Here is a 27,515-nt window from a genome sequence, read left to right on the forward strand (position 1 = left end):
AGGTAAATGGCGTTTCTGGGCACTGCTCTGGTTCACCAGAAGCGGCTTAGTCATGCTGGCCACATGACCCGGAAGCTGTACGCCGGCTCCCTCGGCCAATAAAGTGAGATGAGCGCCGCAACCCCAGAGTCGGCCACGACTGGACCTAATGGTCAGGGGTCCCTTTACCTTTACTTCAAATTTAAGTGGGATTTGGCTTGCACAGAAATGAATGGAGAAAAGAGTATACTGGGGAGATGAGTGGCCTGTCTGCAACTACAAAATGCAACTTGACTTTACTAGTAAGCTCTTCTAGTGTCAACCTATTAACTTCACATATTAGCAACTGTAAATGATATGTTGCACTGAAGAACAGACTAGGGACTCAGCTACACAGCTGCAAATAAAACGTTTTAAATATGTTGTAAAGTGTAACATACAAATGTGACACTAGATGCAAAGTTCAATGTATTTTTCAAAACATTTTAAAATAAAGCATTTTCACAGCGTTTTTTGTATGTGTATAGAGTCTACCTAGGTCATTCTCCTCCCACCTCAACAATCCATAGATAATTAAAACAAGGGGGACCTTTCAGCAAGATGTTGCAGTGTTTGTAACTGCTCCAATCTAGCACCTTGCACCCCAGCCTGGCTGACAGCTCCACCCAACAGTCTCGTGTTCCAACAGAAGGTCAGCATTCTGAAAGGGTTGTGGGGGGTATGGGTATATTGTGCTCAATCCAAGCTGTATTAAATTATTTTATTTCTTCATTAATTTCTATGGATGGCTCTCTCTCCCATTCATGGGGTCATTTAAAAATAGCTTCTTGTAAAACAGGAAGTGACCTTTTCTGACAATGAGATGGTTCTTCCTACCACATATATATACCGGTATACATTTCTCCACACTCCTGTTCCAATTACTCCATTCTATTCCAACCTCTCACTCAACTGTCAGTTTCCCCCACCTCCTTCCAGCCTTTTAATGTACTATGCCATCATGTTATTATTGGACTATTTTAGGGTACCCCCCCTAAGTTTACATCCCCAGAAGTTTTTTTCTTTAAAATTGTGCATATCTCGAGGATATTCTGGCACAACAGACATATTTGCAGTCAGTATAGCATGTATAGATTCCACTATTCATTTTTTTTAAGCATAGACATGTTTCAGTTTGGCAAATGGATTACTGACATTAGCAACCTCATCAGATTCTGGAATATATAAAATAACAAAATGCACTTATTCATTTTAAGTAAAAAAATTATGCAAGCTTAATAAATAGGTTTAAAAAGAGAGCTATTATCTCACTTATTTGGTTTTCCATTTCACTTCAAAATGCATATCTACTATCCAAATGATTATTGGCTAACTAGGACTATTGTCTTAATTAAAATCAGAAAAGTTCACTGGGGCCATGAGAATAGTTGGTATGAGTTGAAGATTAGTTAAGTCCCACTGCTATGACTGAGGGCACTCTCCATTTTGCTTTGAATTAAGATTGTAGCAGAAGCTGCTTTTAACACATATATGTAACTTTGAGGCATAGAAGGATTTCCCATCTCTTTTAAAAACGGAAGCTATGATGATCAGATTCTGTAAAATGCAACCAAACAACAAAATTTGCACCACTGCTATCTCAGCCATAGAGACTTGTTGCTCTTGCAATCTTTAGGAAGACTTGGGATCAATACACCACCCTAGTCTACACCATGGTTGTCAGCTGGGACTTGGGGCCGCTCTATTAGTTAGTTCCCATTGAAACCAGTGGAACTCAAGTCATAAATAGATCGTTGCAATGAATTCAATGGAACCTAAGTAACTTAGTCCAGATCCAACACGATGTGTGGAACAGCTTTATAGTGATATACTATATCAATATATTATATGGATTATATTATATGGATTATATTATATTGAATATATTATATTGATATATTCTGTGCATCAAAAATACAAACCTGCCTCATACCGGCCAGAACATTGGTCCATCTAGCTCAGTATTACCTACTGACTGGCTTTCCAGGATTTCAGCCAGTAGCCTTTACCAAGTTCACCTGGCAATGACAGGGTTTGAACCCGGCACATTCTGCAGGCAAAATGCAAATTCTGTAACTGAGTCAGTTGCAGTGTAACACAAAACTGCAGGTTCTTAAGTAAAATGCTAAGAAAGCTGAACATGAATGCTTTGTGACTGCTTAGGAGGGAACAGTTCATTTCCAGAGGATTGACAGTTGCCTAGTAAAAAGAGCATATATTAAGAACATGGGCGATGTGGCACAGTGTGTGCCTTGACTCATCACAATGTGGGAGGCTTCACCTCCACTCATTCTGTAATTCCTTTCTGCGGAAAATATGTTAGCCTAGAAGAAGGAGGAAGCTTTTTCTTTCCAAAAAGAAGAAAGATTGCCATCATACAGAGCATGCAGCTGTGGGTATTATCCAGCTGGTGTTATCCATCAGCAGGAAAGGGAGTGAGGCAATTTTATTTGCCCTGAACGCTCCCCCAAAATCTGTTCTGGAGCACTGAGTAGGCCCCCAGAGCAGCTTTCAGGGGGCATGGGGATTGCATGGAAAAAGAGGAATTACCAAAGGTTGCTTCTCTGCTCATTCCGCTGAAGGATGTGCTCCACCAATGGAGGGGCACCATTTTGACACCATCCTGTAAGAGCTATTTATTTTTGCATTCTTGGTTTATATATTTCATTTACGTTTCAAGGTTGCATTCAAAAATGAATCAAGATAAGCTTACTATATAGTTTTGAAGAAGTAGTTCAACAGATTCCCTTCTTCCATATTTGATAATCCATGATTTTAATTTTGATTCTGCAAGGACCAAGAGTGATAGCAGACGGTATTTCAGTTCCAAGAATTCCATTTTCAGTAGATGGAGCTCAGATGTAGAGGCAACAAATTCAAACCTAGACATGAATCACACTATAGTTAACAGTCAATTTGCAGAAAATTATGTTTTCAGGCTGCAAATGCAAAGCCTAAAGGCACATTTAATTTTACATTGTCGTTATTTTGTATATTGCTAATTAGTAGCAAACTAATGACTATGTTTATTAAGTGAAGAAAATGTGACTTACTGCTCTGCACTAAACATGCTTACATCAAAGTACATTTCATTTAATTCAACAGAGCTTGCTTTTTAGTAAATATATTTAAGACTGAAGTCTAAATGCTTTTCATTGTCAAGTGATCCTTTTCCTACTTCTCCCATAAATATGTTCAAGGTGTTGTTACATAACATATTTCCTAACGTTCACTGACAACAAACAACCACTATATATATATATATAGAGAGAGAGAGAGAGAGAGAGAGAGAGAGAGATATCAAAATCCACAGCTTATTTAATTTTAAGCTTTTATCAGTAATAGCCAGAAAAGGCAAGATGTTTACAACAACAACTTGTTGTTTCCATAGACAGTAAAAGCCCACTGGAAACCTAAGAGGCACCGACTTTAACTGAAAATAATGTAAATCAAACAGATCCTTTTATCATTGCAGCATTTAAGAATGAAATATGACTTACCTCTCTGCCATATCATCTAGCTGTTCTGGTGGAACAGGGACTCCATTGACAAATCGAGCTCTGTGGATCTCCTGGAATGTCTTTTTGTAACCATCTACATTTTTAAGCACATCCTAAATTGGATTTTTTTTAAAGGGAAAGAGAAGGCGAAAAAAGGTTCACCGTAGGCAATTTTAATAAGTACAATTTCTGAAATCTGCACTGATGACTCAGTGTATGAGAGCATTTGATCACGCTGCTACATTTATATGCGAGGTAAAGCATTTACAGCAGCAAAAGCTTCTACAGAAGGAAAGTGCCTTGTGAGATACTGAGCCAAAGCTGTGTCTAATAATTCTGGCACATTTGAAAACAGGCAATAGAGGCACTGCCTAAAGCACTTGCAGCTTGAAGGGAACATGTTGCATAAGGTATCTATCTACCAATCTATCATTTGTTGAGATAAAAATCAACAGTTGGCAGCTGTTAACATTTCATGTCTATAATTTTCCACCTCTATCCCAACACTGCACATTTACTGCACTGCTCAAAGCACCTGAACAAATTCTTTCCCCTCTTAAAACCTACAGATTTAGATCCATCAAGTATGTTATGTATTCAATGCACAGTGAACTTTGGCACATGAAATAAGACTGATCAATAAGTATTGTCTGTGTTAGAAGCATGGGAAGCCGCTAACCCATGCTGATAAATACAAATCAGTATAAGCCTAATAATAACTCTTCTCTGTAGTATCTAAGCAACAGTACTTCAAAGGTTTAAGGGAGATTACATATTAAAATGAATTACTAGTAATCATCACTTAAGAAATATCCAGAATGAAAAGATGCTACATGTATCTGTCCTTGGGCTGTCTGAGTGTGGAGGATTTAGTGACGCATAGCCCTTATGTAAACTGACTAGCATAAGGTTGATATAGGTAAATAAGTAAGCCAACTTCAATTTTTTCACTTGTCATTCTTGTGACAAAATTACTTCAAAATACTGCTTTTCACAGCCCTTAACTTGAAAGACAACAACGCATCCAAGTAGATTTACAACAGTAAGGAATCAGAATGGGCTGCTGCCCACAACCACCTGACAGGTGTTGCTGCTACTGCCAACAGCTCTGCCACTTCTGCCTATTGTGGCACAATGGCTACTGAACTGATGCTTCATAGATGCTTTTTAGTTTACATACTCACTGTGTATAAACATCTAACACAGCTACAGTGGTACCTCGGGTTAAGAACTTAATTCATTCTGGAGGTCCATTTTTAACCTGAAACTGTTCTTAACGTGAGATACCACTTTAGCTAATGGGCCTCCCACTGTGGCCGTGCCACCACCGCACGATTTCTGTTCTCATCCTGAAGCAAAGTTCTTAACCCGAGGTACTACTTCTGGGTTAGCGGAGTCTGTAACCTGTAACAACTGTACAATGCGCTGGGCTGTGTACAGTGTACTCACGATTAGCTCTCTCACACCCACACCAACAAATACACAACAAAGTACTAATAAAGACAGGAACAAGAAACAGAACACAGCTGCAAACTAAATGCAAACCTAATACAAAAAACTAGAGCCTAAATCGGTATAAGGGCAGTGGTACTGCCCAAGTAACTAGTAAAACTTTTTTAAAAAGGTAAGGGACTCCTGACAGTTAAGTCCAGTCGCAAACGACTCTGGGGTTGCGGCGCTGATCTCGCTTTACTGGCCAAGGGAGCCGACGTTTGTCTGCAAACAGTTTTTCCGGGTCATGTGGCCAGCATGACTATGGAGCTTCTGGCGAAACCAGAGCAGCACACAGGCACACCATTTACCTTCTCGCTGGAGTGGTACCTATTTATCTCCTTGCACTTTGATGTGCTTTCGAACTGCTAGGTTGGCAGGAGCTTCCGATCAGTGAGCCCTAGGCTCAGTGGTTTATACCACAGCGCCACCCATGTCCCTTAGTAAGACTTAGATGCAGACAAAACACAAATTAATTTTATATTATCTTATCCTATTGTCTTATTTTATTGAATAAGTATGGGCCTGGAATTGAGATATCAGGATGGATTTCAATGTCACACTATGGTGAATGTCCCATCAGCACAAGCAGTGCAGCTTGTCAGGTAGAATGATCCCCCCTCTCCTCCCCCTGTTCTGGGGCTTCTCCAACTCCCCGTGGGCCAATTTCAGGGATGTCAGTGACACAGTGGAAGAGACGGGTGAAAGGAGCTTGCTGACGGCACTCATTAGGTGAATCCAACCCTGAGCGTCTGTTGCGCGCTAGGCAAACTGACATGACGTGACAATGAAACTGAACATTGGCTTGTGCAACATAGAAACAATTGCAGCAGAACAAAAAATGCCAGATAAATGTGCAAATGAATATTGGAAAGGATTGAGGCATGTTCGTACATCCCTAGGTAGAGAGCAATTCTTGAAACATGCAACATTTGAAGACAACAAAAACAACAAAATGTAATGCATTACAAGCGCCTGAGTGACATTTTCAAGGAGCTACAGCTGTTGATAAAGAAGCATTCTAAACACTATAAAGTTGGAGATATAATAATTTTAGGAAGTATTTATAATTGTAAAACATTTCTTTAAAAACATGATCTATCAACTGAAAGTTATGAAATTTAAATGAAACACTGAGGAGGTGGATAGCTCAGCTGGTTAGTGCTGACAATGCTGACAAGTCATTCCTCTCCTTCCCAGATGCTCCTATCTACAAGCTGCTCATGGTCACAGCCAGGCAGGCATCATTAAGCCCTATGCTGATGGCCTCCTAACACATGCAATGGCAGGAATCCGCCAAGTCCCACTGAACTAACTGGGCATTCTTCTGAGTAGACATGTATAGGATTTCATTGTTAGTCACATTAGTACAGTTAAAGTAGTCTATTAAAAGCATTGGGCAGACATCCTCCAATCTCTAATTTGGAATGGGACCTATTAAGCTAGATTGATTTAGAGGGCATCCACCAGATGCCCCAAATTAATCTGATTTTAAGAAGGACACATTTAATCCCATGTCTAAATTCCCCATTTCAGATCTTCCCATTGCAATTCAGCATGAGAAAACCAATTAACTAAATATTGCCTTATGTCATAACAAAGAAGAATTTTTTCTTACAACTTTGCAAAGAGATGCCGCACATTTTAATAACAAAACAAATAAGAAAATAAATCATTAAGATCAAACAATTAGAAGACCTTTGTAGAAAGCCTGCTTAAAATTGCATAGGAGTAAATAATGGCATTTATTTAATATCACTAATAGTGTTTCAATGCCAAAGAGAAAATGTGGTGTGCTTTTTTAAATTAAAACATATTTCATCGGGTTGAATGGAACCAACCTTCACCTCCCACAAATGGAAGGGATTCTTCTGTCAACAGTTCCAGCAAAGGAATCCCAGTGGAAGAACAGGGGAGGAGGCAATTTTCACTGACTATTCCTTCCCCCTGGAGCCTGCCATAGCCTCACAAAATATGCAGTTTGCTTCTGAGACTCTGCAGGCCTCCCTTTCTGTTTTGACTGGTGTCCCATTCTGCACTTTGGCTTTTTCATCAAGGTCAGGAAAGATCTCTGCTCTCACAGAAACCATATTCCAGCCGCTGCCCTTTCTTCTTAAATGCTCTTGACATGGTGCCTTTCTGGGGTGAAATGACAGTGGTTAAAGCTCCACTGTCAAGCCCCTCCCCTCTACCAAAAAGGCAGAATGAAGTTAAGAAACTACCACTTGGTTAGCAGGTGGTTTCCAAAACCTTTGGAAACTTATTCCTCCTTGAAACGGCCCAATTTTTGCCCACTTATGCTTGTGTTCCTTAATTTTGTGCTTAAGCACTTAAGATATACATTTATTAATAGGGATATAAACAAAGCAAGCGAATGGATGAAGTTAGAGGGAACAGAGAAAGCTGGCCAAGTCTTCATTTAACCTAGGCTGCTAACATATCACTCATGAAAGCAATGTTTCATTCAGGAGTCTCTTTTTATTTCAAAGAATGTAGCAAAGCTAGCATAACATATTTGGGCCTCCATTCAGAAAACATGATAGCAAAAGCTGAAAACAGTAAAGGAAATGCACACCCTTCTTTTTTAAGAGTAGGATCTTTTTTCTCTTATCGCGAAGAATACCAATCTATTTCAGCCTCCTTCTTTTTACTTAGTTTTTGACAAAAGAACCTAACGCTGCTCATGTTATCAAAATATCATCCTACACTGTGTTTTAGCAAAATGTGATAGTTTTAATATAACCGTTATGAAGAATCACACTACAAACCTTTTGCTGTCCAAGCTTTCTGTTTATGATGTTTGCTGTTTCCTCATGAGCTTGTTGACTGATGATTTCTTCCGTAAGAGAAGCCTCTGCACGATGAAGCCAGGCTCCAATAGTACCCAGAGGAGCAGGGAGAGATTTATCAAGGTGCAGGTGCCATTCAAATATCTGGAAAATACAAACATTAAGACTGTTAGTAGCATCAGCATGTATAGTCTGGGGGGTATTATTTAGGGATGTGGGGAGATGTAATGTATTTGATTCAAAAACCCCAGATACACATGAAAATATTGATAAATAATGATGTTGTGAACACAATGCTAACCATATGGTTTGGCTCCTCCACAACAAGCAGAGGTGTAAGCATATTAAAAAATTCTTTATGGATAAGCTGACAGTTGCATTAAACTGAGATTTCAGACAAGTGGCTAGTGTTGCCATACAATAACAAAAATTTCAGGAAAAATATATATAAAGCAATCTAGTAAGAAACTTGAAGTACCTATACCATGATACACACCATTCTGCTCTTATCAGCATTTCCAGTTCCTGAAATGTACCATGTTTCCTTCTGCACTAAAACTTCTATACCTGTTATGTACTAAACTTGGATGCTAGAACAGTAGGCTGGTAGGATCCTAGAATGCAACAATCTGATTGGCCTGCAGGAGCAGCCCAATCAGACCCCAGGAGGAAGTCAATCAGCCTATTAGGCAGGTAGGATCCTAGAATGCAACACTCTGGAATGTGGCCAGTGACTGTGCCTTTTTGTGTATGGGCTGTATAACCAGAAGAAGCAGCGAGCAATGGAGATGAACATTGCTATGTCTTCTAAACAGTATAGTTGCATAGCTGCCTAGTAGCTACCTGTGGGGAACATAGAGTAGATTTTAGGGCCACAGAAGGGAGGAAAATACTGGTGGGTGGGTGGGTGTGGGTGTGTGTGGGAGAGAGAGAGAGAGAGAGAGAGAGAGAGAGAGAATATCTCTTATTCAGGTGAGATTTTCACTCAACCTAGGATGGGGAACATCAGGTCAAGGGAGACTATGCGTGAGAGAGAATTTTGGCTCATGCTGGAAGCTTGAAACACAGAGACTTGTCTTGCTCTGTGCTAAACCCCGTGCTATGGCTTGGGAACTTTATTGGGAGGGAAGACTTGTGGAGTGTTGATGCTATGAGCCTCTTCATTCTATGCTCAGATTGTATAGGTGTGCAAATAAAACTATATATCCTAAAGAGACCACAGCCTCCATTTACCTTCATTCTAAGAAAGCAAACCCAGTGTAAGTGGTGGTACCCCTGGAGTATCTCACTGCTCAGAGACTGGGATGTGTGCAATAATATTTTTTGAGAACTTACCCGGGAAGTAACTCTGTCCCATGCTTGCTTCACCAGAGCTTGATCAAGAGACAGTTTGCCATCTTTCCTTAGAGACTGTATTGCAGATTCAATCTGTTTCCTCTTTATTTCATACTGTACTCTGAAATGTTTAAAGGACTGCAAGGAAAACAAGAGAGCAAAGGATTTGCTGAATTAACTTACTGAACTGGAATACAAAAAAGGGGAGGTGTGAGGAGGTCAGGGAAACAAGTGAATGAAAGACAAGATATGGAAAGATTGATTTGTTTTTAATTGTTTTTACTTTTTTTGTATTTTGTACTCTCTTTTTTCTTTTTTTATTCTTTTTTTTCTTATTATTACTATTGTAACTTCTTCTTTTATTTCTGAAATTTTAATAAATATCTTATTAAAAAAAAAGGAAAACAAGAGAGCAAGGATAAAAGAAATGTTGGCAAAAGAACAAATAAAGTTCCTCCCAAGCCAAAATAGAAAAGCAGACATAAGACATGGCAAGGACCCAATATTCTGCTGACCCATATAGGATGGGAAGCAGAACACTCAAATTAATGAGATGAGGGATAGCTCAGTCAGTAGAGCATGAGCCTCTTAATCTCAGGGTCATGGGCTTGAGCCCCATGTTGGATGAAAGATCCCTGCAAGTAGGGGGTTGGACTAGATGACCCTCATGGTCCCTTCCAAATCTACAAATTGTGATCTGTAATACTGGACAAACCATGCATTTGTAACAGCATCCACTGCTAATCAAATTGTCTCTGTCATTCCTACCGCCTCTGGAAAGCTATTTGAGTTATCTGGAGGAAGCAGGGGTACGTGAACAGCACCACCACCCAGCACCCTTGTGCATCTGTTATGATACCAGCATTCTGGGGCCCCATGGATCACCTTTTCCCATTCTGAAAGCTCTAAGCAGAAGCTAGCTTCTGGGCTAAATTTAAAGTCCTGGTTTGGACCTACTGTGCCAGACAAAAGCATTTACTTTCAGCCAGGCTTTAACTTGGAAAGTTTTAGATACTGTGCCCTCCTTTAGTGGGTGGGATGTATTATGCTGCCTTTTGTGTATATGAACATTTTTAGCTTTTGTTCTGCTTTAGTTTTAAATCAGTTTTGTAATGAGATAGTAATAGTAGTAGTAGTAATATTAATAATAATAATATTAGGACTTTGGCTCAGCTGCCTGCCTGCTTGAAGCACTGTTACTGCCTCCAAGCACCAAGCCCAGCAGCGTCTATAAACAGAGGAAGAGATCCACTACAGGGCTCTCTGCCAAGGAGCACCTCAAAGCTGAAACCAGTCCTGCAGAGACAATGTTGAGGGCTAGTTCTACACTGAGGGTGCTATAGTACATTTGGAGGCCTCCAGTTCTTCACAGTTCCTTGATTATATATTTGAAGTGTGCTTTTGCACTATGCTGGCTAAATCTGAAACTAATCTTGGAGTTTTGGTCACATATGTGGTGGGATTAGATCACATGTAAACTTGAGTATGTGTGTCTGTCCACCTGCCATATGAAAGGCTTTCTTCATTTTTAACTAAGTCTGAAATGCCCTCTTCTCCCCCAAACAAACTCACATCAAGGGAGCATTGTGAAAGTTTGGCTAGCGTAAGCTAACCACACGCATAACACTTGCTTCAAGGAATCACTATTTTTTAAAATCAAATGTTTAATTTTGCAACAAAAAAACCTCCCCATTCTTACCTGGTACTTCTCCTGCAAGCTTGCTTCCACCATTTGTGCTCTTGTCAAGTCTCTTTCAAATTGTTCTACCCATATTTTCAGGTCTCTTAGCATTAGTCTGTCCTCTCTCTGTGACAGGTAAAAATAAATAGGCCAAATGAAAACCACATCTTGTTTAAGATGTAAGACTGTGTGTGCTATAAATTGTGTTATCATGCAAAACCAGTTTCACATTTTCCAAGTATGTATACAGCTTTTGCTCTAATTTTATGTTGTGAACTGCCCTGAGATCTACAGATATGGGGTGGCATAGAAATAATTTCTTTGTTTCCTCATAGCATATGTGTCCAGGACAGCTGTCTACCAGCTCCATCTGGTACGCAGGCTGAAACCCTACCTACCCGCAGAATGTCTCATCAGAGTGGTGCAGTAGTCTCCCGCTTGGACTACTGCAATGCACTCTACATGGGGCTACCTTTGAAAGTGACCCAGAAACTACAATTAATCCAGAATGCAGCAGCTAGACTGGTGACTGGGAGTGGCTGCCAAGACCATATAACACTTGTCCTGAAAGACCTACATTGGCTCCCAGGACATTTCCGAGCACTATTCAAAGTGTTGGTGCTGACCTTTAAAGCCCTAAATGGCCTTGGCCCAGTATACCTGAAGGAGAGTCTCCACCCCCATCGTTCTGCTCGGACACTGAGGTCCAGCACTAAGGGCCTTCTGGCAGTTCCCTCACTGAGAGAAGTGAACCAGGGAGAGGGCCTTCTCGGTAGTGGCGCCTGCCCTGTGGAAGGCCCTCCCACCAGATGTCAAGGAAATAAACAACTATCTGACTTTTAGAAGACATATGAAGGCAACCCTGTTTAGGGAAGTTTTTAATGTTTGAACTTTAACTGAGTTTCTTAAAATCCTGTTGGAAGCTGCCCAGAGTGGCTGGGGAGGCCAAGCTAGGGCAGGGTATTAATAATAATAATGATGATAATGATAATGGCGTATCTTCATGTTTGGGCATTCTCAAAAATCTTTTGATAGTCATTGTGTAAGTCATTTGCTTTCACCTTGATGCAGGACCATTGAGTCAGATTACAGGAGCCCTATTCTGGTATTCAGACCTTATGAGACACTCACTGCACTGTACTCACTGTCCCCACCCGAGGAACAGAAAAAGCTGCCTTACACTGAGTCAGACTATTGGTACTTCTAGGTCAGTATTATCTGCACTGACTGGCAGTGATTTGCCAGGGTTATAGGCAGGGGCCATTCCCACGCCTACCTAGATGTGACTGGTTTGAACCTGGAACCTTCTGCATGCAAAGCAGATTCTCTACCACTGAACTACACTCTTTCCTCTTATGTCAGACTTACACACACACAGTGGCAGGGACACTTAAGGATGTGACAACAGGGGTGGGGATAGTGAACAGTGTTCTGCTCTTCCCCTCATTTGATTACTACCATGTGCAGTATGAAAACTCAAATAGGGATAATGCAATGGGACTCTAGGGGACTGCATGGCTATGAAAGCAAACTTGAGACTGGGGATTGGGAACCCATTGCCCTTCAGATGATTTTGAACTCCAACTTCCATCAGCCCCAGACACATGACCAATTGATAGATGGAACTGATGTTCCTGTGAGAGACTGCAGTCAGAAATAACTAGTAAGCACAGTGCTAGTTAGTGCATGAAGGGGTTAAGACCGGAGTTGATTCCTATGCTCAGTTAGGTCATGCCCCCTCTCCTCTGGAAAGGAAGCGAAGCTTATTTCATCTTCCTTCCTTCCTATCTCTCTTGCTGTATCATGTAACCAACTAAGGAGGATGTGTGTAAGCTTGCTTCTGAGCTTACAGCACATGTTTGGAATTATATTCTATATTTTGCCTGTATTATCCTTGCTGCTGCATGGAACAATGGAGGATTGAGACATTAAATCTGTAAGTAAAACACTTTTAACTTACTTAACTTTGTGTGGTCTGCTTATTGCAAGAGGGGCTGAAAGAGGTCAGCTGCTGTGTGCAACTGAATTGGGTAAAAAGGTTTAACAACCTATATTCCTAACACCATACTGCTGTTTAACAAACTGAACTCAATCTAAGCAAATATTTGAATTTATATCTTCAACAGATTAAGGTGTTATTGAGACAGAACTGTACCATTAAAAAAAACCCCATTTGCTATTTGGCACCTAGGGAAATGTTTAAATAGGAACAAATGCATTAATCTAAAAGAACAGAAATGGATGCAACATAGACACATCTAGGAAGTAGCACAGGTACTTGTGGTGCACAATGTGGCATTTGCTGGACTATCTTTTTTCTGGGAATCAGGTTATTTGATGTCACCCATGGCTGCTTCCAACTTCAGCGTGTTACATACCTTGTTACACAATAACAAGGTGGTATTCAAAAAAAGGGAAAAAAGGGGGGGAGCACAACTACAATACAGTTACAATTCAGAGTAAAATAGCAGCCACTAGGTTAACTAAGAAAGAAAGCAGCTAGTATTAAAAGAAGTCAGCTAGTATTAGTCACCAATAAAGGCCTCAGAAAATAAATGGGCTTTCAGCAAGTGTTGAAATTGTAGGACGAGCTGGTGATCAAAGTGAGATGGGGTAGGATTATTTATTAATCTATATATTGCTTCATAGCAGAATAGGTTTCTAAGTGGTTTACAAAAAATAAAAACACATAAAGCCATTAAACTAGATCTATAGTTAAAATATACCATAAAACAGTACATACAGCAATTAAAAGATAGGACACCAAGGACAGGAAATCAGGGGGATACCTGTGTAAACAAGTGTGTATTCAAAAGCCAGCAGACTGCCAATACAGATGGGGCTCTTATAGTGCTACTAGTACTACCTGCCTCCATATTACTGCAAGTTGAAAATGGTTGTGCCTGCCATGGCAAGCTTAATCAGATTCCATTTGTTGTCATTTTACTTGTGTTGAGGCAGGCCTCAATCTATCCTACGTCTTTGTAACTGATGTAATTGAAGCTAATGTGATCTGAAACCATCCATTGCCTTTTTCCTTTCCACTTTGAGCACTATGAGTAACTTTTTGCACTCACTCACACTCACCCCATAACCTTAAAGGAGAGCCAGCAGTGTAGCAGTTAGCATATTGGGCTTTGATAATGGAAAGTTGGATTCCTATCTCTACTCCACTACAAAACTACCAGGTATCACTGGGGCAATCACCATTTCATCCTAACCTAACCTTTTTATTTTCAAAGAAAGTGGAAATAGTTCTCATGGAATTTGGGAACTGTTTGGAAGAAGAGCAGGATTAAAATGTTATAACTTTTAAAAAGTTATTTCTTTACAAATATGTATATACAAATTTACCATATGCTTGAATATCAGGATGTAGAGCAACGTTGTTTTGGAAAATAAAGTCATTTCTCATGGTGATATCCAACTAGGAGACCTACTAAACTTAATGAACTTAGGTAAAGGTAAATGGACCCCTGACCATTACGTCCAGTCATGACTGACTCTGGGGTTGCGGCGCTCATCTCGCTTTATTGGCTGAGGGACCCGGCGTACAGCTTCTGGGTCATGTGGCCAGCATGACTAAGCCACTTCTGGTGAACCAGAGCAGCACACGGAAACGCCGTTTACCTTCCCGCCAGAGCGGTACCTATTTATCTACTTGCACTTTGACATGCTTTTGAATTGCTAAGTTACTACAGAAGTCAGTTCTGAGCATGACTAACGTTGGCCATCAACATGTAAAAATAAAAAAGCCAACTTAACAGGATTTGACTCTCAAAATGTTGTGTTTTAGCTTTGCATAAAGAAAAGTGAATAGCTTTCTGAAGATTTGCTGAATATTCTATAGAGCACCACTATTAAAATGCAAAGAACAAACTAGACGCAATGTTGCAAAAGTGCAAACACATCTCCAGACCAGACATCCTTTCCCCTCTTCATTCTTCTGATAAAAGCAGCTGCAGACATGTGGGTGGCATTTGGTTCAGAGCCATGGGAGAAGGGAGGTTTACCCCTTTCCCACTGTGCTGAGCCCTTGATGTGAATTGTCCTTTCAAAGCAAGTTTTCCACTCCTGCCTAACAGCAACTCTGTCAAGGACAACAGCACAGGGGGAAAGGCTCCAACCTCTGTCCCATGGCTGCTGTTTTTGGAGTGGTAGTGAGAAAGGTGCAAGTGGTAAGAACATAAGAAGAACTTTGCTGGATCAGGCCAAAGGCCCACCTACTACAACACTCTGTTGTCACAGTCAACAACCAGATGCCCATGAGAAGTCCTCTCACAGGAAGCAGGCAATTAGTCTGATACGTTTACACATCTCCAGAGTCCAAATAGAAATATTATTTCAAGTTGAGCTAGCAGAGTATATGCTATGCTTGCACAAGGTCTGAAGTTCCTGGTGAGGTAATGGCCTATGTATGGTTCATTAAGGTAACAAAGGAAGTGGTTCTGTGCCAGACAGAAAATGAGTGGGTCCTCCTCCCTCAACTGTCTGGTAGTTAGAAAGACAAAAGCCAGAGTTAAGAGTTTGTGTTATGTGAGCCAGAAGCTGGAAGCAAGCTGGGAAGCCAGAAAGACAGAGCCATGCATGATTTCTGCTGGAATCCAAGGCTGTGGCTATGAAAGAAGCAAGGCCCTTTTGGGGTGTTAATGCTGTGAACCCCGGACTTCCGGGGTGGCGTCATCGGCAATGGCGGACTCCCTCTGAACTGGAGGGACTAGCTCGGCGCGAAACGGGTCTTTTCCGCTACGGCGAAGCGGGGACCCTTTTAAAAATCACAGGCGGATGAAGCCTGTGACCATGGGACTCGGCGGGCACCCTTAGCGCCCCCCCAACCTGCAAAGGAACCCACTAACGGGCTCCGAAGCGAAGAGGGGGAAGCGGCGCGGTGCTGTGAGTCAACTGCTATTTCCGTGGAGCGAAGCCGCACAGCCGTTGCCGGAGAGCGCTGCCTTTTTCCTGGGACAATTTGGCTTCTAAAATAAGCACCCGTGAGTACTTAAACTTTGAACAATTGGACTTTAAACAAGGACTTGCGAGCAGAAAGGAATTGGACTTAAAATTTTTACTTCAATTTGGTACTGAAATGGGAAGGTCTAAACAGGAAGTCAGCCTTCCGTTTCTTTGTAGACAGAATAAAGCAAAGACAACGTAAACTAGAGCTCAGAAAATCGCTTCTAAAGGATTGGCTTTCATCATTTAAAATTGTTGAACCCCCCTTCGGCAGCAGGAGAAGAAGGGGGATCTTTTTTGGACTGTTTAAACCTGCAGAAGTGAGTTTAAAGTAAAGTAACTTTCCACCGTCCTGATCCTGGAGCGGGGTGTCAGGACTGACGTTTGAAGCTCATTGACCAGAGATAAACGCTTTTGACAGATAGCTAAAAGAAGAGAAACATAGTGATTCCATTGTTTCCTTTTGCACCTTAAAGGAACAAATATTGACAAAATATCTGAAAAAAGGAAACTCTGTTGCTAGACTTGTCTTTAAAAGAAAGATCAAATAGAAGTTTTCCCCCTAGAGGTAGACTGTGAAACTGTAACCAACTCCTGGGAGCTGGCAGCTGTTACAGATTACAGTCGTGGGAATAGACATCTGACCTTGCAGGACAATGTATTCAGAAGCTCTGTTGTGTGCTTTCTATAAAACAAATGCCCTACTGGAACAGCTACATGAGAAGACGAATTTGATGGCTGATTCGAATAGAAATTTTGAACAGGCAGTGGGAAAATATGTGGAGCCCACCCAGGAATTAAATCAGGAGTGTGCCCTGACAGAACAGGCCCAACAGGAATATGAGCTTTCGGATTTGACAAATGAACTTGGAAAAAGCCAGATTTGGAAAGAAAAAGTTTGGTTTGGTTTGGAAATGGGGGGTTGGATAGACCCTCCTATGCAGGGATGTTTGGACTTTTCAAGTCTGGCAATGGGCCGTGAGATGTTTGGGATTGTGGGGGCTCTCAATTTTGGAGGGTTTTTGAAACATGTTTTTAAATACCACATGGAATTTAGTGTCGATTATGGAAAAGGGGCTGATCTGTTGAGAAGGGTCAAAAATATTGCTAAGCTGGAGTTCCCACGAGTGAAACGAGCAGGAGACAAGGAAAAATACAGTTACAAATATGAAGAAGAGCTGCGGAAGGGACATGGAAGAGACTTAAGGGCCTCGGATATAAGGTTACCAGGTTAATGCGCCAGATCGATGGGATAATAAGGACTGACAAAACCCGGGACCAGGAGGAAGGGACGCTGGATGAAGATTGGATTTGTTTTTATTTCTTTTTTTTCATTACTAGGACTGTTTTATAAAATTGATGAATGTTAGAAAAATGTTGGAATGAAATTATTTGGCTTTAGTAAAAATGTTTAAAGAATTATGTAAGAATATTATGGTTATGAGAAGTTGGCTCCTTACCTCTCTCGCCCTGACCTAGCCACTGTGATCCATGCGACGGTCACCTCCAGACTGGATTATTGTAACTCGCTCTACGTGGGGCTGCCCCTGAGACTGACCCAGAAACTCCAGTGGGTGCAGAATGCTGCAGCGAGACTCCTTACGAGGTCTTCGCTGCGAGATCACATTCACCCGGTGCTATACCAGCTGCACTGGCTCCCGGTGGAGTACAGGATCAGGTTTAAGGTGCTGGTTTTAACCTTTAAAGCCCTATACGGCCTAGGACCCTCGTACCTACGGGACCGCCTCTCCTGGTATGCCCCACAGAGAAACTTACGGTCTTCGAATAAAAACATCTTGAAGGTCCCAGGCCCCAGAGAAGTTAGGCTGGCCTCAACTAGAGCCAGGGCTTTTTCGGCTGTGGCTCCGATCTGGTGGAACACTCTGTCACAAGAGACCAGGGCCCTGCAGGACTTGACATCTTTCCGCAGGGCCTGCAAGACAGAGCTGTTCCACCAGGCCTTTGGCCAGGGCACAGCCTGACTCCCTCCCTCGGCAATCTTCGCGGAGCTCTGGCCCAATGGTTGCCAGTGGCTTGAATTAATTAATTTTATAACGAATGATTTTAGACTGTTGTTTATGCTGTACTTTTGTACTGTTTTATTGTTGTTAGCCGCCCTGAGCCCGGCTTCGGCTGGGGAGGGCGGGATATAAATAAAATTTATTATTATTATTATTATTGGTAAAAATAAGATTTAAGTTTTAAGTTCCAAGGTTTTTTATAGTAAGATAAGATTAAAATAGTTTAAGGTAATGTAACAACAGAATATTATGAAATATGGAAAGGATTTGCTGTGACAATTAACAACCAGGACACAAGGAAAGGGAGGAGGAGGAGGTCAAGGAAAGAGGGTAATGACAGTTGAGGAGTTGAGAATAATGGATTTGTTTTTAAATGTTTTTAAATTTTTGTGGTGTATTTTTGTTTTTTTCTCTCTTATTTTGAATTTGTATTTGTATGGTTGGAAGTGGCTTGTTTTTCTCTTTTTCTACTTTGTTTTCTTTTGTAACTTTAAAAAAAAATTTCTTTCAATAAATATCATTAAAAAAAATAATGCTGTGAACCCCTCCATTGTAGACTCAGGTTGTATATATGTGTAAATAAACCTTATATCATAAAGACTCCACAGTCTCCACTATATCTCATTTCAAAGGAAATACAGACCCAGGAGTCCCTGGAACTTCACACTGCTCAGAAATTTGGTGGCGTGACAAAATATGTACATTAATCTATCCACTAAGATATGGAACAAGCCAGATGTGTATCCAATTGTATGGCTATTGTTCTACTTTGCATTTTTTTAACTATTGTTAGTCACCCGGCTGTTTTAAATCTGTGGGGTTTTTTATTTCACAATGTTGTTTTATGCTCTTTAAGTTTAGGTATTTTATTTTATAGTTTATTTTTCTTTTCATGTTGTGAGCCACTTCAAAAGTTAACCTGGCAAAGGAGACTAGTGTACAGAAGCAAGTTTTTGCATGCAGATTCTGCATCCCTTATTTGGCCACATTTTCACATCTAGCAGCTGCCTCTGAATGCAATACTTTCCTGATACTGGACCAAGACTGGCTGCAAAGTGTTGAATGTTTGACTTTTGTGGACAAGAGCTGGTTGTCAGCTTTGTCAGCACCTGGGGACTATTGAAATGTTCCTTACACAGTTTTGCCTTGAAGAGTATTTTGTTATTATTTGCTACATTAAACTGGCTAGTATATGTAACTTTAGATGACATAGAAAGTATGTTATAAAATGTTTAATTAACCATCTGTTATATAAGGATGATCAGTTAAATATAGTTTCTAAAGATAAAAGGTGAAGACACCCCCCCCCCACAAACATGGGATAAAATAGTTGATATCTAGCAATGCCAACTATAGGTTTTTGATGATCAAGTGGTTTACATACATAATGATAAATAATAATAAACTAGTGAGTCAGTTTAATTCACCATGTTTAAACCTTACCTTGTATTTAGGTTTAGAAATAACAAAAGATGAAATTGCTTGAAGTGGCTTCTAGCGATATGAAGAAAAATGGATAGCGGGAGCAGAGAAAAGCAAATAAATAAATAAACACAGAAAAAAGAAAGAAAGAAGAGAGAAGTACATTGAAAAATGTATGTACATTATTCTTCAATGCACAGGAAGTTGCTAAATCTTCAGGTCCAGACATCTTGGAAGATAGAAGACTTTGAGTCTTGGCTCCTTGTTGATCAAATATTATAATCTATCTCTACAGTTCCCAACTGTAGATATGTTTCTCAGTAGCCGTAAAGCAGATGAGAGGTGGGCACAAAGTTCTAGGGAGAAATAGGCTCCTGAGACATGAGATGCCTTCCCTTCTAGGCAAGACAAGGGTTGACTGAATGTCCCTAGTACTGAACCCTCACTATATTTGGATTTACACTAAATTAGTGTGTGTGGTTGCACCTTTGCTAACCTCATCTTAACACAATTCGGGAAGTAGGGAGAGCACTGTTTAGTTCTTATGCTTTAAGGCACATATGAATACCAGTGATAAACAATTTTACAGGTAGAAATGGTTAAGTACCAATCAGCACGACTTTTTGAGACTTCACATCAGTAGTCATACCAACTAACAGAAAATCTCTGAACAATCTTTAGTGTAATTGCATGAAAGAAACCTCTGTGAAAACTAATGAACTGCTAGCCAATGAAAAGAGAAGTAAAATAGTGATCACACAAAATAGTATGAAAATGTTAGATTAAAAGCATTAAGTAGCATCTGTGGGACAAAACAGTACAACAGAGGCACATAAAGTCAGACAGTCACAGTTACAAGTGATTTTTGTAATCACTTAATGATAAGATTCATGTGATGAGTGATCTAGTGAATAGGTCTATCATGCTACCATTACTGGCCTAGACTGCTATAAACACTTATTTCTGGAATAGTAATAAATAATTATTTGGCTCCTTTCTACTTTACCGATGGCATTTCTTCCCTTTCATCTACCTCTGGTTATTGCATTGTCAATGCCAGGGTTATCCACCTGAGTTGATTGTGTTCTGCTTTTTGTTCAAACTGGTTGCATTATTTCTTTCCCTTGTATTGTGTATTCCCCTCTCTTCTCAACACTTATGTTTAATGGCACTCAATGAATGTGTCTTTAATTTAAAAAAATAAATTAAATTTAAAAATGTTTAATGTCTTTTAAAAAGAAACAATATGTCTATTCTGAGAATTTTTCAATTCCTGATTTTTTCATATTATGGGATGGAGAAAGAGAACACAGCCTTATAGTGCATGGGTGGCCAACCTGCAAACCTGATAAACCACAAGTAGCACTAAGAGCAAGATCATTTGACACAGCTGGGCAGAAACAGCAGAGGTCTTCTGTCTGGCTGCTCCATAGGGAGGGCTGCACTTCTGTTTGCTGCTCGAGCACGGTGCAGCCTACATGCTTTTGGAGTCAGTGGAGTAGAGTTGCTTCTAGATCAGGCTTCGTCAACCTCGGCCCTCCAGATGTTTTGAGACTACAATTCCCATCATCCCTGACCACTGGTCCTGCTAGCTAGGGATCATGAGAGTTGTAGGCCAAAAACATCTGGAGGGCTGAGGTTGAGGAAGCCTATTCTAGATGAAAAACCAAAAAAGCTGGTGGGGGAGAGATTTACACTTCTATTCTATTTTCTCTAGTTCCCATGTAAGGTGCAACACATAAGAGAAGGGCAAGAAGGGGGCCGTGATCATAGTAACCTCCCTTCTTTTCCACTTTGCCTGCTTACTGCTTTCTCTGCCTAACACCAATGGGGAGAAGTCAGCTGCTACACCACTATCTCCAGGGTTATCTCATCATCCAAGCCACCAGTTATAGTTTCTTTCACTGGAAGGAACGAAGGCAAAGAACACAATGGTGTTCCCAGGCGGGGCGCCAAGTTGGAGGCATCTGGTGGAGAGAGTGCGCTGTGCACCTGGTCTCTCATCATCATCATTTCTGAACTTACCAGGAAGGGGAGTTGCATAGGTCCAGCAGCAGAACCAATCTGCTGATCCAGCTGCCAACCTCCCCGCCACCATAACCCTCTCACTCCCAGTAAGTGCAGGGATGCCACTGATGGGAGACAAAGTGAGTGGCACAAGACCCTTCCAGCTGCCTCTGTGGCAAATAGAAAACGCAATAAGCGCTGAGAAGAGGGGAGTATACACAGAGCCTGATAGACACACACACACCCTGATAGACAAGGATTTTCCTGGGAGAAGTCTGGTGAAATTGACAAGCCCTGTACCAAGTTTCTCGATAGGCAGCACTGATAGGGAAACTCCTTGTTAGTGTGCATGCATGCATGCATGCATGAGTGGGTATATATGCACATATATGTGGCAAAAGGGGGCAGGGTGAGCTTTGCTAGTACTGCAGAAATAGAAAAATATGTGACCACCAACCATATCACAAACCACTGCTCCACACTAAATGAGACAACAGTGCTATATTCTGTGTTATGCCTGAATGCACTGCACTGCAACTACAGACAAATCAGCACTGGAAGAAAGATGAGATGACAACAGGGAAAACACAGAAACCCAAAGGAAATGCAATTTCCCCGGTGATTTTCAGCAAACACTGAGTGACTTATTTTATCAATAATTTGTATCAATACATATTTGTCTAGTAAGTAATCTCCATTTCCTATTCAAAAAGCTGGAGGCACAATACATTCTGAATTTTATGGTCTTGTTCTTTTGATAAAAGGCCTCTTACACCACATCCATCTTCTGCATAGAGGACATGGCAGTGTATTTTAAAAGGCAGTTGCCAAGGCTCAAATATTCAGCTAGAGAGCTGTACTATAGGACTGCAATGGACCCTGCCTCCAATGAATTTAGCAACACTGATTCAGCCAATAATTGCACCAGACTAACCCCAGCTCCTACTTTTTGCATTAGTGAAATCAATGCCCCAGCTGCCCCTGAAGTCCTTTAGCAAATAATTCTTCTTAGAAGCACGTGAAAGCTATACTAGTAACTGCTTCCCTAGATATGGCACTGATCTACCAAGATGTAAATAACAATGTTATTTTTCTCTTGTTATTTATATCCTGAGGGGGCATAAATATTTAAATATATATGTGAGCTGCAAAGAAAACGCTTTACATTATCCCTTTACACTGAATGATTCACCGTCACTACTGAGAGCTGGGCTGGAAAGGACAGAAAGTCTGCACACTTCAGCCACAGAACTCATGGGTTATTGCTGAGAAGCACCAGATGCATTTTCTCTGTCCTGCTGCTGGTGAGAAGCTGAACAGATTGTCTCAGTAGTGGCACTACTAGCCCTTGCCAAACAAAAGATGGTATGATCAGGATGAAAAGCCAAATGAAAGATTGTTTGCTGACAAAATATACTACAGTTAGGCCAGTCCAACAGGAAAGAAATACAGAGCAGAAACAGATTTTCTAAAGTCAACAATCCAAGTGAATTAGAAAGGACAGATGAACATGTGTCCCCATGTCAATTATTTGCACTGTAATAATTTATGCATTCTTTACTTATATATTGTTCCTTACATTGCAATCCTACACACACACTTAGAGAGGAGTAAACACCGTTGAGCTATATTAGACTTACTTCTGAGTAAAACTGCACAGGATTGGGCTGCATATAGATTAATAGTTGATAGGAAACAAAACTTATGGAAAGCAGTTATTGCAATTATATCCATAAAGCCAAGTTGAAAAGTTTATTTATTAAAAGGTACTTCTGATGCTGCTTGAGATGAGGAAGCAATTCAAGTCCACTGCCCCTTCTCTTTCTATTGCAAACATTTATTCCCCCCTAAATTGTACTTAATCATCTTCTCTCAACAGCTCTCAACTCAAACTATTCCTAGCTTCTTTAGACCCCTATTGTGCTTTGACAAACAGAGAGAATACAGAATCAGTGTCTATGTAAAATATTGTCTGCATTGCACATATTGTGTAAAAGTTGTGTAGTCTATGTAAAATAGAATTAAGAACATACATCTGTCTCCTGTGCATCACCGGCTGCATTATGAGGATCTGGGAGGTGTTTCAGGAATTGTGCTACGTAGGTCATCACTGATTTCTCATCTGGCTTATCCACATCCACATCTGAAAAGAATGAGGAAGACAGTAAATTAACACAAAGCTGAACTGTATAAAATGTTGGGACATACACTGCCCTCAATCATGCAAAATTAAAATATCACACATGCACACACACAAAAGTATTTTAAAAAGAACTCCCTCCCAAAAACAAAACTAAAATGAGGCTAGGGTTACAGTTCAACAGTGGTTAAATTCAATGATATGATACCTTCAGGATCAAGAAGTCTTGGAATTCCTAATTCTGACTCTGCAATTGTAAATGCCTCTTCCAAATTTTCCTTGTTAGATCTTGTTTTCAACCTCTCCAAGTCCACTAGTTCTGGACGGATGGCATGAATAACTGAATGAAAGGCAACACCACTCCTCCAGCTTCGTCCGAAATCCTTGACTTCAATTCCAGCTTGCCTTCACAACAAGAAGAAACTGCTTTGTAACATCCTGTTCTGACCCTCAACCTTTATCTTCACTTATATCATTAATCTGGGTTTGGGTTACAATTTTTGCAATGCCTGGAACAGAACTTACTTTTCAGTTGAATTAACTATAGTTGCTGTTCCTGATTTTACATAAAACACCCCAGTCATTCTTTTCAACTCGTATTCATGCAAGCTCTCATTTATGTATGACTAAATAAGTGTGTGGGGGCAGACTGAATGATGGACCCCAGCAGACTTTGTTAATTCTGCCTATAAAACAGTTAACTTCTAGATAATAGCCTTGAAGTCCACAACAGTAATGGGGAAGTTGGGAGAGTTCTTTACAAGGCAGAAGAATAAACAAGAAAGGGAACAGAGAGCATGCACTGCAGTTGTCCTTGAAAAACTGAAGGATTGGTGTCTGTGTCATACATACTATGTTTCCATCAGTACATCCCAGAACAGTATTTGCCCTCTGTTGCAATGACATGATATTGCTGTCTCCTGCTCAGTTTCATTTCATTATTTATTGCAGAGTTATCTAATTTATCAAGGTCATATCCTATCCTGGTTATATACTCAGAAGGTGGCGAAGAAGCTGCAAGCAACATAAAGCCACACTCTGCACTGGTGAAACTATCTAGAAAAACACACATTCTCTCTTGGCCTATCCATTCTGGCTGTTAGATAGCAACTGTCCAAACTGACTAGATGGATAGTACACCAGCACTGCCATAATCACAGGCAGTTGAACTGTAGGCTGTTCAAGCTATTCAAAGCAGACACAAATTGGTTAACAGTTGGATTACATATGTTATTGATGAATGTTGTTAAGAGATTCAAACAGCTGAAAGCTGTTGCTATACACTGCTCCAGTTGCTTGCTTTCATCTAAGCTTCTCTGTCTTGTCATCTTCCTCTGATGCCTTCTATATCCCACACTCTTCTGGCTTCAGTTAAGACTAAACAAATGCAGTGCCACAAACTGTAGGCCAAAGGTTTCTTTCCATTGTGTTCTAAAAGCTTAAAATTGAAGATACAGAAATACACGAATTTTTCTTTATGTGCAAATATGAAATTAAAGTTGGCATTATAAAATTACTTAGATGTTTACAAAGAGAATGTTATATTCAATCACTGGCCAAGTTGTGAGGATACATTGGCAAAGTGAAGGAAAATTCAATTAGTGAAGTAAGGTACAAAATCTGATAGCATTGAATTGCTCTGCTCATGATTTCAAGCTGGGAAAAGAATTTTAAGTGTTTTGACAATGTATTGCCTCTTACAGCCATTCTGACAGAAGACAATTTCCTTTTCAATTTTTATTGATCTCTCTGGCACAAACCTTCTTAATTTGCAGGTGCCATAAATTATTACTACATTATTTAGCTAATATCAATCTACAGATTACTCACTTTGCTGCTGTGTACTGCACCCATTTTAGCAAAGCCTTCTTTGCATTCCCTTGGACTTTGGTGACCACTTTACGCTTGGATGGTGGACTGGCTGTCTCAGAACTGACAACACTGTCCACAGATGAGGTACTATTGGAGAGTGACTGGAGCTGAGGGAGGTTGCTTGTAAGCTCCTCAATCTGTTTATGGAATAAAGTGGTTAAGTGTAATGGAAACAGTCAATTTACAAAAAGCCTATTTCCTTCTGCAGATCAGATTGTCTAGAACAGTGGATCTCATAAAAAAAGACCACACCAAAAATAGCTGGGCAAGATCAAATGAACTCTTAGCCAAACTCTAAATTTTAGGACATGCCTCAAAAAAGGTAGGGCAGATCACACTTAGGAGCATTGGTCATACTTTGGCCAAGTTATGGCTCAATACATATGCTATTTATGTGTAATATACAAAATATAGAGGCCACATATACATCCTTTACACACAGTACTAATGCACTCACAAATGCCATTCCACATGATAGTGGAATGGCATTTTTAGTAGCCGTAAACATGTCTGAGGTGTTCATAGGAGTAGGCAGCACTGTGAACTAGACCTATGTCTGGAGCATTTTCACAGATGTCTCACATCTGGGCCACTTTTCATTCCCCCCCCCCGACCCTGAGTTACTCAAGGTAACATAGCTTGAAGGTGTTTGTCCTATGATAGCATCTCTATATAGAGGCAAGGTTAATGTTACTGCAACTCCATTCTGCCCACTGAATCAGTGGGTGGGCAGAAGCAGCCAGTGAAAAATTTCTGCCAGCAGCATCCTGCAGAAAACTCCAAAAGAAGGTGGAAACTGTTTGAGCCAGCCAGGTTCCACTGGATCCCTAGCAGCCCCATGACATTAAATTTAATTTGGGCTCAATTGCTGCACCAGCTCCTGGCTGGCACAGTGATTTGCCTTTCAGGCTGGTTGGCATGAGTGGTTGGGCTGTGGAAATAGTCTCCTTGCTTTGTTAATGTCTGCTGCTGCCCAGTCAGGGCTTGCATTTCAATGAAACATACTCTTCTGCTTTGTACTTCCTGCAAGGTCTAAAGGAAGGGAAGACTGCATAATGCATAATGCATTGCTCCTGTTCCTTTTCCAACTATGTAAATCATGCAGATCTGATTTGCTAAGTTGTGGCCATTAATTTGGAAATGATTCAAACTTATTTGTACAGGACTTTATTTCAATTAATTTTCTTTAGGGCTATAGCCAAAGTTTCTTGGCTTTCACATACAACCTTTTTTTGGAATCGTATCCATTCCATATTGTAGTATCTATTTATTATTAGTATTTATTAAATTTATATCCCCTCCTTCCTTCCAAAGGAACCCAGGGCTACATTTGCATATATAGTCACATGCAAATTAGGAATGCTAGTTTAAGTTTGGAAATGATACTGGATAACAGAATCAAGTATTTTTAAAATATGTACAATTTGACCAACAATGACCAGTGAAAAGGGAAAAAGGAAAGCCACATTATAGCAATTACTATAGGTCTTTCTTCTGATCTAGCTCTTCAAAATAGTAAAAGAACAAAAACAAAAACAAAAAAACAAATCCCTGTCAGATCTCTTTATTGTTCCAATAGCATCCGTAATGAAGAGTCTCCTAGATGGAGTTTAAATCCACTGCCTAAGGGCCAAAATACACATTATATTTACTAAAGTCATTTGTATATAAAACAGCTGTGGGGCAATCCATTTTTGGTTGGAGCAGAAAGCAGCATGGGGAAATTTTAACCCTTTGTTCCAACTGCTCTAAATGTCCCCATTCCACGCACCACAATTTCTTAGCAGCTAATTTACTTCTCATGATACACGAGTAGTTCTGCCACCGCACATTAGTGCCCCTTGACAAACCACTTTGGAATTATTGCTATAACTATTGTAGGCTTATCTCATACATTAAAAAAAACAACAACTGTACCTGAAAATACAAAATTATAGTCCACACCAGCCCAAGCACAATAGAAGGTCTACCATCAGCAATGTCAGTTGAATTGATGTTGACAAGCTTAATCTGTTTTAGGGAAAGAAAGGCACACTATTATCACCCACAACAGAGCCACAGTAATGGAGTGGTCTTTATAGCAATGTGGATTTTTGGGGGGGAAAGTGAAGCTTAATAAGCATAGTATATAGTATTTTTGGAGAAAGAGAACATATAAAATAATCACAGAAATGAAGTATAAAATTATGCATGTACTTTTGAATTTAAGATTCAATTGTCCTCAATATACACAGATGTAACAGGAAAGCTTGCCCTGTTGTGAATGCACTGCAAATATGCCTTTAT

General features: G+C 40.3%; 1 protein-coding gene across 2 annotated transcripts in view; it reads right to left on the bottom strand.

Moving 5' to 3' along the window:
• Positions 1-27,515, bottom strand: part of SYNE1 (spectrin repeat containing nuclear envelope protein 1) — a 281,513-nt gene that overhangs the window by 204,774 nt on the left and 49,224 nt on the right. Inside the window, exons 7-16 of one of the 2 annotated variants that reach the window (XM_080998321.1) lie at positions 27,147-27,239; positions 25,188-25,366; positions 23,566-23,762; positions 23,251-23,360; positions 19,232-19,282; positions 10,833-10,940; positions 9,134-9,271; positions 7,778-7,942; positions 3,519-3,631; positions 2,732-2,900 (exon numbers count right to left, since the gene is read on the bottom strand). In XM_080998321.1, coding sequence (XP_080854447.1) covers positions 2,732-2,900; positions 3,519-3,631; positions 7,778-7,942; positions 9,134-9,271; positions 10,833-10,940; positions 19,232-19,282; positions 23,251-23,360; positions 23,566-23,762; positions 25,188-25,366; positions 27,147-27,239 — 1,323 coding nt within the window. The remainder of the gene's footprint in view (positions 1-2,731; positions 2,901-3,518; positions 3,632-7,777; positions 7,943-9,133; positions 9,272-10,832; positions 10,941-19,231; positions 19,283-23,250; positions 23,361-23,565; positions 23,763-25,187; positions 25,367-27,146; positions 27,240-27,515) is intronic. The other variant, XM_080998318.1, reaches the window with a different exon arrangement.

This window comes from Podarcis pityusensis, assembly GCF_964106645.2.
Source record: "Podarcis pityusensis genome assembly, chromosome: 3".
NCBI lineage: Eukaryota > Metazoa > Chordata > Lepidosauria > Squamata > Lacertidae > Podarcis > Podarcis pityusensis.